The following is an 18,683-nucleotide window of genomic DNA, read 5'->3' on the forward strand; positions in this document are numbered from 1 at the left end:
ATTGAAAAATATCGCAAACCCGCCGTCTTATCATCTCTGTTTTAAAAATATCGGCTCTATTTGTCTACACTTTATTATTGAGAAAAAACTGAGAATAAGCTGCTCTCTCTCTCTCTCTCTCTCTCTCTCTCACACACACACACACACACACACACACACACACACACACGCACCTTTTTGCTATTAAAACAACAAACTAACTTAAATACAGAGTAAGCAAAAAAGTTTTTATTTCATATTTCAGTATGAGTATTCGTCAGCTAACCATACAAGCACCCTTTTATTTACAGGGATGAAGTTGTCACCTCATATCAAGAGACAGTGTTGCAAGGGGAGATACATTAATTTCAAAATATTGGAAACCTGCTATTTTAGTTTTCTGTATTGAAGAGTAATATTTTTCAGAGCCATCGCTCTAGTGTAATGGAGATATCACCATCAAACAGTTTCCCCAGGTCAAGTTTATGGTTTTCTGTGTACTATTCACTCATCCTAGAAGTGTATGTTGATGGTAAACTGGAAAGTTTTGGATATATCTTGGTACGTGACCATTACATATTACCTCAGACAGCCTAAATTAGTGTGCAATCATTCGCTTATAACGAGGGGCGATCAATAAGCAATGAAACACATTTTTTTTCGGGAAGCAGGTAGGTTTTATTTAGGATTCCAGTACACCATATTATTCCACACTCTTTTGGCTGCAAAACCCTATTTTTTAACATGATCTCCGTTCAGTGCACGGCCTTAGCCACCTGACTGGGACGGCCTGTACCCCGTATGGTACCACTCTAATGGCCGACGTCGCAGTCAGCGTCCTGCTACATCAGTAACCTCTGCATCATCCACGTGCTGCTTCCCGCGGAGTGCATCCCTCATTGGGCCAAACAGATGGAAGCCGGAAGGTGCGAGATGCGGGCTCTAGGGTGGATGACAAAGAACAGTCCGTTGAAGTTTTGTGAGATTCTCTCGGTGCGCAGAGTTGTATGATGTCTTGCGTTGTTATGGAGACGTTCGTTAGCATTTTTATAGCGGCGAACACGGTGAAGTCGTTTCTTCATTCCGTGAAAGTAACACAATACAGTTCAGAGTTGATCGTTGGACCATGAAGGAGGACATCAAACGGAACACCTCTTTAGAGTCCCAGAAGACCGGCGCCATGACATTACCGGCTGAGGATGCGGCTTTGATTTTTATCTTCTGAGGAGGGGTAGTTTGACGCCACCCCATGAGTAGAAAACAGGTACCATTTCTTTCCGATTGGAAGTGATGAACCAATGTTTCATCATCAGTGACGATGAAACTTCCTGGCAGATTAAAACTGTGTGCCCGACCGAGACTCGAACTCGGGACCTTTGCCTTTCGCGGGCAAGTGCTCTACCAACTGAGCTACCGAAGCACGACTCACGCCCGGTCCTCACAGCTTTACTTCTGCCAGTATCTCGTCTCCTACCTTCCAAACTTTACAGAAGCTCTCCTGCGAACCTTGCAGAACCAGCACTCGTGAAAGAAAGGATATTGCGGAGACACGGCTTAGCCACAGCCTAGGGGATGTTTCCAGAATGAGATTTTCACTCTGCAGCGGAGTGTGCGCTGATATGAGGACCGGGCGTGAGTCGTGCTTCGGTAGCTCAAATGGTAGAGCACTTGCCCGCGAAAGGCAAAGGTCCCGAGTTCGAGTCTCGGTCGGGCACACAGTTTTAATCTGCCAGGAAGTTTCATATCAGGAGAGCTTCTGTAAAGTTTGGAAGGTAGGAGACGAGATACTGGCAGAAGTAAAGCTGTGAGGACCGGGCGTGAGTCGTGCTTCGGTAGCTCAGTTGGTAGAGCACTTGCCCGCGAAAGGCATAGGTCCCGAGTTCGAGTCTCGGTCGGGCACACAGTTTTAATCTGCCAGGAAGTTTCATATCAGCGCACACTCCGCTGCAGAGTGAAAATCTCATTCTGGAATCAGTGACGATGTTCGACAAACAATTGTAAGGTCCTTCGTTGCTCTTCATGATCTTCTGTTAGGCAGCGAGGAGTACCCTAACTGGTGAAAGGGTGTGTCAGCCCTACGAAACGAGTCGTCCAGTTGTGCAGCGAGGTACTGGATTGCGATCTGTCGATCACCTCGAATGAGAGTGTCTGCAAGTTGCGACATTTCAGGAGTCACAGGCGTGTGCAGCCGACCGGCACGCGTTAAGATCGGAGAGGTTTGCGCGACCTACACTCATGCACATAAATTAAGGATAATGCTGATGCATGGTGAAACAACACTCTGGTGGCCGGTTTAAATCACCTCGGGGTATCACCACGCGGTGCATTTGACCTGTGGTCGTCGCACGGTGGCGCTGGCAGCAGTCCACATACGCAGAGGTGTGTTGTTGCAAGTCAGAGTACAGTGCAGCGAGTGAGTGTGCAGGCGTTTCCAGACGTGGTAATGGTGACTGTGTTGAAAATGACTCAAGGAACACATATTGATGACGTTACGGGGTGTAGAATACTAGGGCGACTGGAGGCTGGTCACACACAGCAGGTCATAGCACTGGCCCTCTGTGTGCCACAATGTGTGATCTCAAGATTATGGCAACGATTCCAGCAGACAGGAAACGTGTCCATGTGCTACAGTACGGGACGTCCACAGTGTACACCACCACAAGAGGACCGATATTTCACCATCAGTGCCCGGAGGTAGTCTCGCTCAGGACCTTAGTGCAGCCACTGGAACAGTTGTCTCCAGATACACTGTCTGCAGACGACTGAACAGACATGGTTTATTCGCCTGGAGACCTGCAAGGTGCATTCCACTGACCCCTGGTCACAAGAGAGCCCGTAAAGCCTGGTGTCACGAACACAGTACATGGTCATTGGAACAGTGGTTCCAGGTTATGTTCACGGACGGGTCCAGGTATAGTCTGAACAGTGTTTCTCGCCAGGTTTTCACCTGTCGTGAACCAGGAACCAGATACCAACCCCTTATGTCCTTGAAAGGGACCTGTATGGAGGTCGTGGTTTGATAGTGTGGGGTGGGATTATGATTGGTGCACGTACACCCCTGCAAGTCTTTGACAGAGGAACTGTAACAGGTCAGGTGTATCGGAAGGTCATTTTGCACCAGTATGTCCGCCTTTTCATGGGTGCAGTGGGTCCACCTTCCTCCAGGTGGATGATGACGCACGGCCGCACCGATCTGCCATCGTGGAGCAGTACCTTGAAACAGAAGATATCAGGTGGGTGGAGTGGCCTGCCTGTTCTCCAGACCTGGACCCCATCGAGCACGTCTGGGATGCTCTCGGTCGACGTATCGCTGCACGTGTTCAAATCCCTAGGACACTTCAGGAGCTCCGACAGGCACTGGTGCAAGAATGGGAGGCTATACCCCAGCAGCTGCTCGACCACCTGATCCAGAGTATGCTAACCCGTTGTGCGTCCTGTGTACGTGTGCATGGTGATCAGATCCCATATTGATGTCGGATTACATGCGCAGGAAACAGTGGCGTTTTGTAACACATGTGTTTCGGGACGGTTTTCTCAACTTATCACTAATACTGTGGACTTATAGATCTGTGTCGTATGTGTTCCCTATGTACCTATGCTATTAGCACCACGTTGTGTGGCACCACATTCTGCGATTATGCTTAATTTATGAGCATGAGTATAGTTACGATGATGACAGACGCCTAGTTCAAGGACTCACCGTGCTTTTCTTCACTGCCATTTCTCAGTAGACATTCTACAGGCGCCTACGAATATCTGCGATGCTCTGGCTTTCCGCTAAAGGAACGTCAATGACGCTCTGTGCTTGGAATGCCCTTCCTTACAGACGCAATTTTCTATGCTATGGACAGCGCCGCCATCTACTGGACCTTCATAGAACTATAGTGGCTGAAGTGGGAATATTCCACGATGTCCCGCAACAAATTTTCGAACTGAAACTTGCCGAGAAAAAATAGTGTTGCATCACTTGTTTAACGCCCCTCCTAAAATATATTACGACTGTACGCCACCCAGACGCCACTAGCAACAGCGATAGAGAGATTAAAATTTCATTTATATGTTAGGTACTACTAGAAAATTCTTGGGACTAATTACCAAGAAAAATCCAGTAAAAATTTTTTGTGGAACTCTAGTGGTATTTGGTTGCATGTGTTGGTGATCTATGGGGACTAGAGGGATCGGAAGTATTGTTACAGACTTGTGGATTCCATACAGCTATAGATGCGTCAGGAACGAGTAAATAAGAAACTTTAGAACTACCACAGCATCTAAATACTAGAGTTGAAAATGAAATATTCACCATCTACAACAATGCCTAACGAAGGATTTCGTTAAAGAATTTCAAATGGTTCAAATGGCTCTGAGCACTATGGGACTCAACATCTTAGGTCATAAGTCCCCTAGAACTTAGAACTACTTAAACCTAACTAACCTAAGGACATCACACACACCCATGCCCGAGGCAGGATTCGAACCTGCGACCGTAGCAGTCCCGCGGTTCCGGACTGCAGCGCCAGAACCGCACGGCCACCGCGGCCGGCGTTAAAGAATTCACTATCACTAACAGGAGGAGACTGTACAGGTGATGGATTAAATTGATGCAAGCTACTAAGTAGCTGTACAGTAGATTTTTATAAAGTTCCCTTAACGGCTTTTTCTCCAGTTGTAATAGTACTGCACCAGTTCTCAGGTAATATTTCCTAATGGCGCATATTCCATGTATAAAAACTGCATGCATCCTTTTGTTATTGCCCAACGAAGCTTACCTCAGCTGACTTGAGTCACCTACAAACACTCAACATGGCGTTTGCTGACTGGACCTTAAACAGCTCTCAAGCACACTATGACAGTATTTAGAGCAATGGCCTACTCTTGGACTATATTGTGACACCAAACAGCTGACATTGCTTTGACAACAAAACTCGCCGTTACCCTCGTTATTGTTTAGACGTTGCTGCTGTGTTGCATGCCGGCCGGAGTGGCTTTGTGGTTCTAGGCGCTACAGTCTGGAACCGAGCGACCGCTACGGTCGCAGGTTCGAATCCTGCCTCGGGCACGGTTGTGTGTGATGTCTTTAGGTTAGTTAGGTTTAAGTAGTTCTAAGTTCTAGCGGACTGATGACCTCAGAAGTTAAGTCCCACAGTGCTCAGAGCCATAGCTGTGTTGCAGCACGAAGTAATAGATTACATTCTGGATTGGCCGACCTTATTAGCTAACTGCCCGTCTAACACCATTTAATAGACTTGATTTGGGAAGAGTATGCTGCACTCGTCCTGTGTTTATCACAACTTCATTGCCTAAGAATCTAATTTTGGCATTTCACTGTGTCAACTTCTTCTGCAGGTTTGTTACGAATTTGATACCTCCTCTCGATACCATGATATTTGGTGCCTCAGTGATTACGACACTGCACGCACGTTCGGTAGAAAGAGATTTCAAATATCCTGCCAACAACACATTTTCAGCGGTTTTCGTAAGTCACATTGAATGCCGGGGTGGTTATTCTGAAGAACCGAGCTCCTTTCTATGCTAGTTCAATCGGAGCTTGTGCTAGACCTCGACATCTTCCAAAATGTTATGTATGCCGGGCAGTCAAATGAATGTGAACACCCGCCACAACGGGACCATGGAATAGTTCCATTCAAAAGTGATCACCACACAGGTTAAGAACTTATCCCACTGGGAGACGAGGCAACCAATTCCTGTTTCGTATGGCCTCGCATTCGGGAGGACGACGGTTCAATCCCGCGTCCGGCCATCCTGATTTAGGTTTTCCGTGATTTCCCTAAATCACTCCAGGCAAATGCCGGGATGGTTCCTTTGAAAGGGCGCGGCTGACTTCCTTCCCCGTCCTTCCCTAATCCGATGAGACCGATGACCTGTCTGGTCTTCTCCCCCAACAACCCCAACCCCCCATGTTTCGTAGAACGCGGTCGGCCGCATATCTTTCTTCAGATCGCCACCATTTTGAGCCCGAGGGCAAACTGCAAAGCCCACGTGGAAACATCCCACATCTCCCCAAGCAAACAAACCCAAAGCTGTCCACAGAAGTTCCGGTAAGGTCGCATAACAATCTTCTTCGGCTGCAGAGGCCCTCTGCTCGTTTAGTTCCTCAAGCGTGGAACCACAATCAATGACAGCGCTATGAAGGCACTTGTCAGAAACTGCATAATAAAGTCAAAACTCTCAGAAATGCTGAGGGACAGAATCATACTGTTGCTCGATACCGCCCGCCCCACACTGTCAATCGGACGAAGACTACTCTACGCTTTAGCGGTGTGATTGGAAAAGTCTGCGTCGTCCTCCGTGCAGACCGGATCTTTCACCGTGTAATTTTCACATCTTTGGCGACCCGAAGAAAGGCATGCACTGACATCAGTTTCAATCGGACAGAGAGGAGCAGGATTGGGTGCGGTTCTGGCTCCGTCAGCGACTGATCGTGTTCATTTGAGTGCTCCTTATACAGGGTGTAACAAAAAGGTACGGCCAAACTTTCAGGAAACATTCCTCACACACAAATAAAGAAAAGATGTTATGTGGACATGTGTCCGGAAACGCTTAATTTCCATGTTAGAGCTCATTTTAGTTTCGTCAATATGTACTGTACTTCCTCGATTCACCGCCAGTTGGCCCAATTGAAGGAAGGTAATGTTGACTTCGGTGCTTGTGTTGGCATGGGACTCATTGCTCTACACTACTAGCATCAAGCACATCAGTACGAAACATCAACAGATTAGTGTTCATCACGAACGTGGTTTTGCAGTCAGTGCAATGTTTACAAATGCGGAGTTGGCAGATGCCCATTTGATGTATGGATTAGCACGGGGCAATAGCCGTGGCGCGGTACGTTTGTATCGAGACAGATTTCCAGAACGAAGGTGTCCCGACAGGAAGACGTTCGAAGCAATTGATCGGCGTCTTAGGGAGCACGGAACATTTCAGCCTATGACTCGCGACTGGGAAGACCTAGAACGACGAGGACACCTGCAATGGACGAGGCAATTCTTCGTGCAGTTGACGATAACCCTAATGTCAGCGTCAGAGAAGTTGCTGCTGTACAAGGTAACGTTGACCACGTCACTGTATGGAGAGTGCTACGGGAGAACCAGTTGTTTCCGTACCATGTACAGCTTGTGCAGGTACTATCAGCAGCTGATTGGCCTCCTCGAGTACATCCAACAATGTGTCAATCCTCATTTCAGTGCAAATGTACTCTTTACGGATGAGACTTCATTCCAACGTGATCAAATTGTAAATTTTCACAATCAACATGTGTGGACTGACGAGAATCCGCACGCAATTGTGCAATCACGTCATCAACACAGATTTTCTGTGAACGTTTGGGCAGGCATTGTTGGTGATGTCCTGATTGGGCCCCATGTTATTCCACCTACGCTCAATGGAGCACGTTATCATGATTTCATACGGGATACTCTATCTGTGCTGCTAGAACATGTGTCTTTACAAGTACGACACAACATGTGGTTCATGCACGATGGAGCTCCTGCACATTTCAGTCGAAGTGTTCGTACGCTTCTCAACAACAGATTGGGTGACCGATGGATTGGTAGAGGCGGACCAATTCCATGGCCTCCACGCTCTCCTGACCTCAACCCTCTTGACTTTCATTTATGGGGGCGTTTGAAAGCTCTTGTCTACGCAACCCCGGTACCAAATGTAGAGACTCTTCGTGCTCGTATTGTGGACGGCTGTGATACAATACGCCATTCCCCAGGGCTGCATCAGCGCATCAGGGATTCCATGCGACGGAGGGTGGATGCATGTATCCTCGCTAACGGAGGACATTTTGAACATTTCCTGTAACAAAGTGTTTGAAGTCACGCTGGTACGTTCTATTGCTGTGTGTTTCCATTCCATGATTAATGTGATTTGAAGAGAAGTAATAAAATGAGCTCTAACATGGAAAGTAAGCGTTTCCGGACACATGTCCACATAACATATTTTCTTTCTTTGTGTGTGAGGAATGTTTCCTGAAAGTTTGGCCGTACCTTTTTGTAACACTCTGTATAACTGAGTGCAACACATGATCCAGGGATATAAAGTTTTGGTTGTATGCTTTTTGCTGCCATTATGTGCTGTTTCTTTGAAAGAAATATTCAAAATATTGGTTATCTCGCTCTCTAGAAACCGAACAGCGATGCATCATGGTGGCCATACTAGTAACAAAGGAGATTACTGCAGCGACAATGTCATATCTAGCAACCGTCAACAGATCAGTAAAGCGTTAGCCTGCAACCTCTTAAACTACGCTCTTTCCTGTCGTGTCGTGTGGCTAGGGTCTCCCATCGGGTAGAACGTTTGAGTTGACGCCACTTCGGCGACTTGGGTGTCGATGAGGGTGAGATGATGATGATCAGGACAACACAACACGCAGTCCGTGAGTGGAGATAATCTCCGACCCAGCCGGGAATCGAACCCGGGCCCCTTGGCATGACATTACGTCGCGCTGGCCATTCAGTTACCGGAGCGGACCCTTTCTATTTTTCGAGTTAATAATTAATACTTGGTAACTCCCCGTCGTATTTTCCGTGCGTGTATGTTGTAGAAACGAGTGTTGTAGGTGGAGGCCAGCAAGGGCCCTATACTCGGGAGCAAGGGGGGCCGCCCCACTCTGGCTCTGAGGATAAAGGAAAAAAAATTGTGTAGTCAGGTTTTCTTCGTTCAAGAATGATTTAAAAGTGGGTATTACGCAGGTTTTAATAGGGCCGAAACTAAAAAACTATTTTATGGCTACTTACAAGTCGCCATTCGTCTTCCAGAATACAGGTATTAAAAATACTTCAACCCCCTCGCCTATTAAACATATTTCAACCCCTCCCCCCGTGCCACACTTTGCCCCTTGCCCCCACTAATTATCGTATAGGCGCTCTTGGAGGAAAGTGTACCTAGGAACACACAAGTTTTAAAGGTCGGTGTTTCAATCTAGTGACCGATTTTCGAATTACGTGAAGGAATGCACACTAGACACCGCAATAAGCAATTTCTGGCATTTTCTGTTGTTTTTGTTGTCGTGAGACGTGAGGCTGGCCGGCCGCGGTGGTCTAGCGGTTCTAGGCGCTCAGTCCGGAACCGCGCGACTGCTACGGTCGCAGGTTCGAATCCTGCCTCGGGCATGGATGTGTGTGATGTCCTTAGGTTAGTTAGGTTTAAGTAGTTGTAAGTTCTAGGGGACTGATGACCACAGATATTAAGTCCCATAGTGCTCAGAGCCATTTGAACCATTTTGAACATGAGGCTGTGTTTTATACAACGTTTGTAAATTCTACGAATTCTACGTATTTAAGTGCTGGATGATAATTACATGAAGCTTGTTTGGAGGATATTGTTAATTCTTCAGTTACCGACTTTTACGGTCAGTAAAAATTCCATATATTTTTAAAACTAGTTACATAACATGTGGACGGCTAAGCCATACTGCGTCGGTCGTCCACCATCTCGCGCGCTGAAAGACAATAAGGTCTTCTCCCAAACAATTTTCCCTGTCTTGAAAATGGAAATTTTTATTAGTTGTCAATAGCTTCTATTTCAAAATGTTTTCAACTTGTAACTGGTTTTTGATATAACTACTTCTTAATCTGTTTTCATTTACTGATTTTTGGTCTCTAGTAGAGTAATAATGTAACACATAGACTACTACGTACGTACTGAAAAGATTTTCTTGACTGAACACTTTTAAATTTTAATAAAATCTTTGTTCCTAGGTACAAAACATATCTAACATTTTGGAAAAACGTACTTTTCCAGAGTACTAATACAATTTCAGAAAACGACTGCAGCTTTAGGGTGAATGTTATCATTTCAAAATGGAGTATGAAAATATACTGAAGATTTATTACGTGGCTGACTAGAGGCGAAGATCTGAAAAGTCATCCACAGTACAACACTCTCAACCTGTTGGACGTCTGCGTGTTTATATATGAGACCTAATATTCAATAGTTATCGATGCCACACGTGTTTATTTTTTGTTTACTAATTAATGTTTCCATTTTGTACCAAATATTGTGTGGCTGAATAGTGAAGTTGCCGAAAACCAAAATCTATACAAACAGAAATGTAAATGTTCATCTGTTCTAAATCCTAAACCTACGAAAGTTCGTTTGAAATTTTTACACAAAATTGCATTCGAATACGCGCGTGTTTTTACCGACCTACTGGAGAGCCATCTGTTGAACGTAACAGCAACACATGAAATACTACTGTGTTCATCATAACAATAAACCTTAAGTAAACATTACACCACGTATTCTTCCGCGTTTTCTGGAATCTCACTGGATTTCGTTTCACGTGAAGTGGAAGCCAAGCTGCTTCGAGTACAGTTATGTACTATAACAGGGGTACGTTTTATGCTCTGCGTTGCGTGCACATCGACTGAGCGATAATACAGGGCAACAGCTTTACCGGCGCATTTAACTTGGACAGCAGATTTCAGCCAGCTGGTCCGACTAAAGTGCAGTGATATGGGCAGTTTCAGTTCGACGTAAAAAGAGACGTGCACAAAGACAATAAAGCTTACAATGTCATTTAATTTTTAAAGAGAATGAAATAATATTTGGCAAAACTCCAATACGGCACGCTTCTTAGAAGACCAGATGGAAAGCATTAGGATGTTCTTGTTCTTAGCTGCCGGCCAGAGTGGCCGCGCGGTTCTAGGCGCTACAGTCTGGAACCGAGCGACCACTCCGGTCGCAGGTTCGAATCCTGCCTCGAGCATGGATGTGTGTGATGTTCTTAGGTTAGTTAGGTTTAATTAGTTCTAGGTGACTGATGACCTTAGAAGTTAAGTCGCATAGTGCTCAGAGCCATTCGTTCTCAGCTAACATAGTATTGTAATTAAAAACAAGATGTGATGAAAATTCCTAAATTAAACTCGGGGTAACTTTTCTGCGCACGATATGCGTCACGCAAATGCTTATTACAGGGATTTCGCCGTATAATTAAGTATTGAAGCCACTGAACGTATTATTTATAGTCAACCTTCTGTTATCTTTGAATTTCTTCCATATTCGAATCCGAGAAACATATTTCAGCAGTCATGTGCTACATTGATAACGAGTATATTGATAGCAGAATCCACGAAGCCATCCAAGCGCCACATTTTCTCCTTTTATGACGTGCCATTCTGTATCCCTCCAGCGTTCGGCGGTGACGTGTGACGAAAGCTTCGTTCCAGTACGTCTGGCAGCTTAAAATGCCTTGTTATTTCTCGCGACAGATCCCTTAACTTGGTTCCAGATCAGCTGTGTTCTGTTCAGTTCATAGTACAGTGCTAAGGTAATTTTACGTGCAGTCGGCTATGTTATTAGAAAGAAGAGGACGTGCATGTTTTCGTTAAAATGATGATTAGATACGTGTTAATTAGCGTATATCTGACGAATTTTTCGTTCTAAAGATTCGGGTATTCCAAACTGAACGAAAAATAGAAAGACCAAAGAGAAATTTGCACCATAGATCCATGAATTGTACCGAATTATTATTCGATTCAGCTGTATATTCGATTTTCAAAGCCCCCTTAACTTTAGTAAATAAACCTACTGAGAAAACTTCGAAGTTTTTTCTTTCTGGAAATCAGTGAAAAACATTACGACAGCCTGCTCCTTGTCACCTTTTAACGGTGTTCAACGCACGTGTTTCACTATGGAGCAGCTAGCAGCGGCAGCCATTTTCACAGTACGTTTTATCAGCGCGACGATCAGAGCACAATACTACAGAGACTGAGACTGTACACGATTTTTGAAATAAAACCTATATAGCTAAAGTATGGTTAAGAAAAATCTTGATAAATGTTAAAGCATTAGAATATCTTAAGTTTTATTTACTACAACATAGAAATAAGACATGTAATACGTACATACGACCTACCTGCAAGAGCGTGACAAACCCGGGGTACTTGTGCTATGGCTGCTGACCAATCATAGCGTATGTATTTGTTTACATCTGGTTTATCCTGATGATGAACAAAGTATAAACGTTGCTCATGCTGACGGCGTGCTTCTTGACAACTGCTGTCATTTAGAATATTTAGAGTTTTCGACTGCATTGTTAAGCTGAATTTTCATAGATTTATATTTATTTTCGTTTTGACTGAATTATTTCGTGTGACAAACTGTTTTTGTTACTTTTCATTGCAACTAAGCTGTTACGATTGATTTTCATTTGAACTGAATTTTTACAGGTTTTCTTTTAAATCGGACTACTAGAAAGAAAACATGCAATTTTGTTCCCTTCCTCGCAGTCAGTTTTAACCACGACACGCAGGTCATTTGACCCATTAGAGACACTGTTTGTCTGATACATATTCTTTCTCATTATACAAACTCTAAGAAGAAAAAAACGACACACCACAAATATGTACATTACCTGAGTTGGACAGAAATCGGTAGGTGTGATGTACACACAGATAAATGATTACAACTTCATAAATCGGATGATTTATTCAAGGAAAACAGCTTCACAAACTGACCAAGGCCAATAACGCTTTGGTCCACTCTGGTCCTTAAGCAAACTGTTGTTCGGCATGGCAGTGATTCATAGAGTAGCTGGATCTCCAAATTCTGTCCAATTATCGTAGTTCAAAAATGGTTCAAATGGCTCTGAGCACTATGGGACTTTACATCTGAGGTCATCAGTCCCCTAGAACTCAGAACTCAGAACTCAGAACTCAGAACTCAGAACTACTTAAACCTAACAAACCTAAGGACATCCCACATCCATGGCCGAGGCAGGATTCGAACCCGAGACCGTAGCGGTCGCGCGGTTCCAGACTGAACTGCTCTGCCACACTGACCGGCCCAATTAGCGTTTCAGATCGTGAAAATCCCTAGTTGTCTGGAGAGCCCTGGCCAAATGTTCCACGTGTTCTGAGTCAGGGAGTGATCCGACGACCTCGTGGCCAAGGTTGGTTTTGGCAAGCAAGAAGACAAGCAGCAGAAATTCTCGTCGTGTGCCGGTGGTCATTATATTAGTGAAACGTAAGGTCGAGATGGCTTGCCGGAAGACAACAAACCGAGGCATAGAATATCGTCTTCGTATCACTACGCTGTAAGGATCCCGCGGATGACAACTGAAGGAGTTCTGCTGTGAAATAAAATGGATACTAGAGCATCAATTCTGGTTGTCAGGCCCTATTGCCAGTGACATTCGGACTGATATGCCGCCGCTGCCCAGGACGTCTCCAGACGTGTCTTCGCTGGTCATTGGGGCTCAGTTTGAAGCGGCACTCATCACTGGAGACAGTTCTACTTTAGTGAGGCTCATTCTCGCCCGCCATAAGGCTCGACAACCAGGAGTGATGATCTGGGGTGCCATTTTATTTCATAGCAGGACTCCTTTTGTTGTTATCGGCACCCTTACAGTGCAGCGGTGCGTCGACGATATTCTACGCCCCGTTTTCTTGCCTTGACCGCAATCCATTCTGGGCTTTCATTTCAGCAAGATAATGCCCTCCTTCATATGGTGAGTGTTTCTAATGCTTGTCTCCAAGCTTGACAAACCTTACCTTGGCCAGAAAAGTCGCCATTTCTCTCCCCAACTGAAAACATCTGAGCAGTATAGGCGAGGTCCTCCAACCAGCTCGGGATTCTGACGGTCTAAAGCGCCAATTGGACGGAATTCGGGACGATGTCCAACAGGAGGACATTCAACAACTGTATCAATAAATGTGAAGTCGATTAACTGCTGCCGGCCGAAGTAGCCGTGCAGTTCTAGGCGCTGCAGTCTGGAACCGCGAGACCGCTACGGTCGCAGGTTCGAATCCTGCCTCGGGCATGGATGTGTGTGATGTCCTTAGGTTAGTTAGGTTTAAGTAGTTCTAAGTTCTAGCGGACTAATGACCGCAGAAGTTGAGTCCCATAGTGCTCAGAGCCATTTGAACCAATTTGATTAACTGCTTGCATAAGGGCCAGAGGTGGACGAATGCATTATTAACTTGCTCAGGTCTTGAAGGTCTTTCTCTTGAATAAATCAACCAATTTTTCTGAAATTGTAATAATTTGTTTGCCGTTACCTGTGCATCACATCTACCGATTTCCGTCCCATTCATATAATGCCTCCGTCGTGCGTCGTTTTTTTTTTTTTGTTTTTGTCTTGGAGTGTACGTTTTTTAAACAAAAATTGCGTACATAACAATGTGCTGTTTTTTTTTCTTCTTCGCAGCCGGTTTTCACAGAAAACAGGTAAGTTTTATTTATGACCTGTCGGCTTTTGATTAGAATACTACTTCGGAATCTGAATTTGCAATAGCAATAAACAAGGCTCAGGGTCAGAGAGAGAGGGAGGAGTAGGAGATGGACAAAGAGAGGGGTGAGGAGTCGATGTACAGAGAGCGGGATCAAGAGCTTAGGACGTATGTCCAGTACCCATAGATATTTAGCAACTGCGAAACAGTGCCACGTTCGCAAGTAAAGAAATAAAAATCATAATGGTTCGTCTAATATAGGACTTCCGAAGCTGGGTATTGCGGTTCACAGCTTGGCTGCGTTTCATCACATTCTGCACTCAATTTGTTACATGTTTCCCTTACAGTAGGAAGTACGAGGGGCATTGAATTAGTAATACACACAGTTTTCTTTTCTCTCGACCAATTTCGGTTGAAAAAATATGGAATTTGTTGTTGGACATCGTGGAATATTTCCGCTTCAGCCGATATAGTTTCGTGAAGTTCCAGTAAGTGGCGGCGCTATACGTAGCCTTGAATATGGCGTCTGTGATGGAGGTGTGTTCCAAGCAGAGAGCCGTCGTTGTGTTCATTTTGCCGGAAAACCACAGCATTGCAGATATTCATAGGCACTTGCAGATTGTGAAAGGACCACTGGCGGTGAAGAAAAGCATTGTATGTCGTTAGCGGACGCATCTGTCATCATCGCAACAAGGTCACACAAACCTGTATGATCTCATGCGTGCCGGCCCGTTGCACACAGCTGCTACTCCTTGAATGTGTGCAGACACAAGTAGGGGGACAAAGCATGTTCTGGTGCATTTTGTTAGTGCGGATTGCCTATCAGGGGCATACCTTATATGGGCAACCCGCACTAACAAAATGCACCAGAACATACTTTGTCCCCATACTGACACACTCATTCGAGGTGATCCACAGAGCACACCCAAACGCGTCGCTGCTCATCTGAATTCCTCTGCTGGTAGTGTCAACACAATCGTCCACCAGTTGAGGGACTCAAAGGTGTGTGCCCACTTGGTGACTCAACTGATAACAGAAGACGATAAAGAGCAAAGAAGGATCGCATGTGCGGAACTGAAATTGCGCGTTACAATGATCATGACGATTTTTTGTCGAACATCGTCAGAAGCGAGGAAGCATGGGTTCATCACTGCGAACCGGAAAGGAATCCGCAATCCATAGAGAGGCGCCAAGCTACCTCTCTCCAAAGAAAAGTTCCAAGCCAGAACCTCTGCCGGTAAAGTCATGACGAAGGTCTTCTGGGACTCTGAAGGGGTTATTCTGCTTCATGTCCTGCCTCACGATGCAACGATCAACTCTGAAGTGTATTGTGCTACCTTCAGGAAATTGAAGAAACGACTTCGCCTAGTTCGTCGCCACAAAATTGCGAACAAACTTCTTTTCCGTGTCCACCATGTGGGCATTCAGATATCGACTGGAGCCTTTCGGATCAGCCCAGTTCAGAGTATGCGTGCAGAGGCTGCTGAACTACCACTCTGGATTCAGAGACTTATCCTTTTGGCTCGACAAGCGCTGAAAATCTCAGCGTCACCTCAGTCGTTGGCATTTAGTTCAATGATCCAACCCGCCTTTGAACGACTATTCAGGAATCAGCCCCACGCGACCCAGCTATTTCGTATACGTGCTACGGCCTGCCTCAAGGATCTGGATCTCTCGGGCATGAAAATACACACCCAGCGATGGAACGCACTGCCGCCTTGGTGTCTTCGGAGGCCAAAAGTGATTTTAAGCTTGACGCACTACCCGAAAAATTGTACTCCAGATATGGTTTTTACAACTTTGTTTTCGTCTATTTTAAGTATGTACCATCGTTTTATCGTTATTTATACAGAAGGATACCAGCAGTGGAATGTTCTCGGTTGTTCTGTGGTTTTCCCTGATAGGGTTTTTAAAGTGCATCTTCCAGAACAATTTACAAATTACGATGCGGAGTTATATGGCATTCTAATGGCCCTAGAGAGGGTTCACAGACATCAGCGTACGAGTTTTCTTGTCTGTTCCGACTGTCTTAGTGCACTGCAAGCGCTTCACCAAATGTATCCGGTAGACCCACTGATTCAGCTCCTCCATGACTGCTTACAGCGGCTCCAACGCCGTGGCAAGGAGGTGATCTTTTGCTGCGTACCTGGCCACGTTGGGATACAGGGTAACGACATGGCTGATAAAGCTGCCAAGGAAGCATGTTGGGCCGAGCAGGATTAGCCGAGTGGTCTATGGCGTTGCAGTCATGGACTGTGCGGCTGGTCCGGCGGAGGTTCGAGTCCTCCCTCGGACATGGGTGTATGTGTGTTTGTCCTTATGATACTTTAGGTTAAGTAGTGTGTAAGCTTAGGGACTGATGACCTTAGCAGTTAAGTCCTATAAGATTTCACACACATTTGAACATTGTTTTTTTTTAAAGCATGTTGGGATGGTGCTGTCCATCAATGTCCCATCCCGTTGCATGCCATTATCTCATTTTCTGACAGATGCGTCATGCGTCAATGGGAGACTGAATGGTTGCAGGTGACAGACAACAAACTGTGGTCCCTCAAACCGACCACAAACTCTTGGCGGACTTCGTGTCAGCCTCGCCGCTGGAAGGAGGCTCTGCTTATCAGACTGCGCATCGGGCTTAGCCCTTTCACACGTAGCTTTCTCCTCTGGGGGGAGGATCCGCCTTTTCTGTAAAGTTTGTGGCGTGCCGCTTTCAGTTCAGCATATTGTGGCTACGTGTGTCCTGTATACTGTCCTTGGTCTCGCTAGAGATCTGACTACCGTCCTCGCAGATACCGATACCAGTGTTAACAGAGTGGTGAAATTTTGTGAACTATCAGGCCTCATCCCTAAACTGGTGGGGAAGGGCGGCAGACTTTAGTACGTTATAAATCGCTCTGCATGTGGGGACAGCCTTCGTCCCCACGCAAGAGATTTCCTATTGATTTTTCGTCAGGGCGCTGATGACCGTGATGTCGAGCGCCCCCTCAACCCAACTCATAATCATCATCATCTTCTCCGTAAATCGGCGCACCCGAGGGAAACTCACAAAACTTCATTGGATTGTCCTCTCTCATCTACCCTACAGCCCGTGTCACGTACCTTCCGACTTCCGTCTGTTTGGCCCAATAAAGGATGCACCCGTGGGTAGCAGTACGTGCATGAAGGAGAGTTTATTGATGCAGCAAGACGTTGGCTCCGTGTCGACCGGAAGAGTAGTACCACGCGAGGTACAGGCCATCCCAGTAAGGTGGCATAAGGCCGTCGCGCTGAACGGAGATTATGATAAAATATAGGTTTTTCTAGCCACAAGAGTGTGGAATATTATGGTGTACTGGAACCCTGAATAAAACGTACCTGCTTTCAGAAAAAAAAGTATTGCATTACTTGTTGAATGCCCCTCGTGTATTTGTGCGTAACTTGAAAGTGTGTTACGCGCGTAATACAGGAGCGTGTTTTGTGGCTGCAGGACTCAGCAATGGTGGACCTCCTGGGCTCTAAAGACGGTGGCGGGGGCGGCGGCGAGCTGCGGCAGACGCTTCGCTCGCGGCTGCTGTCGGTGCTGGAGGGCAGCAACGACCTGCTGTCCGGCCTGTCGTCGCGCCTCGAGTCGGCGCTCAGCCTCGGCTCCGACGACGCAGACAGCGACGCCGCCAGCCGCGCGCCCACCGAGTCGCTGCTCGGCGCCGGCGCCGCCCCAGACGGCGACGCCGCCCACGGTACGTACCCCGTCTCCGGACACCCCTCTGTAAAGCACAAGTGATTGTTAATCCTCAAGATAGGCGGACTCGCCAGTATAAAAGAAATCGGGGCCTTCCTCTTGTCAGAAAACAGGCAGTAACAACAAAATGGGTTCGTTCTGGAGACAGTGTCTTCGAACTTGGGATAGCCATCGGACGTCACATGAGTAACAAATCCATCAGTGACATTCCAACCCTCGTAAAGCTGAGACCTGAGTTTCTCCTACCGTATGCAACTTTCAAATAACTTCCGGCAATTCAGCCACGTAACACTTTAAGCGACCTCCGATATTTCGGCGGGAGAACACCCCGCCATTTTGAAAGCAGATTGCAACGGACAGTCGACGTACATGCCAATTTAAAATCTTGGTACTCGGACTGATGCAGGACAGATAACGCACACACTGAACACAAGTGCCACCAAAGATGACCAAAGTCAAAGCTATCGATAGTGAGCCTACGAACTCGCAGGTGAGGTAGCATTGACTCTGTCCCTCTGTTTTTTTGAGAAGGGAGAGAGCCGGGTTCGAAACAGAGTTTAAACAAAAACCTCCATCCCTGTTAACGAGGTTCCTCGCTAATTTAATCTCAACTGCCTCCTTAATAACACTGTCCCAGTAGCTGGACGTACATGCACATATCTCGCTGTTATTATATAACATGGGATGACCAGTATCCAAGCAATGTTCGGCAATAGCAGATCTACTTGGCTGCTGTAATCGTGTGTGCCGTTTATGCTCAGTACATCGGTCCTCCACGGTCCTGATAGTTT

General features: G+C 46.0%; 1 protein-coding gene across 2 annotated transcripts in view; it reads left to right on the forward strand.

Annotated features, from left to right (window-relative positions):
* LOC126236485 (uncharacterized protein KIAA0513) overlaps positions 1-18,683 on the forward strand; it is a 273,756-nt gene that overhangs the window by 59,929 nt on the left and 195,144 nt on the right. For both annotated transcript variants that reach the window (XM_049945828.1, XM_049945829.1), the window contains exon 2: positions 17,641-17,890. In XM_049945828.1, coding sequence (XP_049801785.1) covers positions 17,650-17,890 — 241 coding nt within the window. In that variant the 5' untranslated portion in view covers positions 17,641-17,649. The remainder of the gene's footprint in view (positions 1-17,640; positions 17,891-18,683) is intronic.

This window comes from Schistocerca nitens, chromosome 2, assembly GCF_023898315.1.
Source record: "Schistocerca nitens isolate TAMUIC-IGC-003100 chromosome 2, iqSchNite1.1, whole genome shotgun sequence".
Classification (NCBI taxonomy): domain Eukaryota; kingdom Metazoa; phylum Arthropoda; class Insecta; order Orthoptera; family Acrididae; genus Schistocerca; species Schistocerca nitens.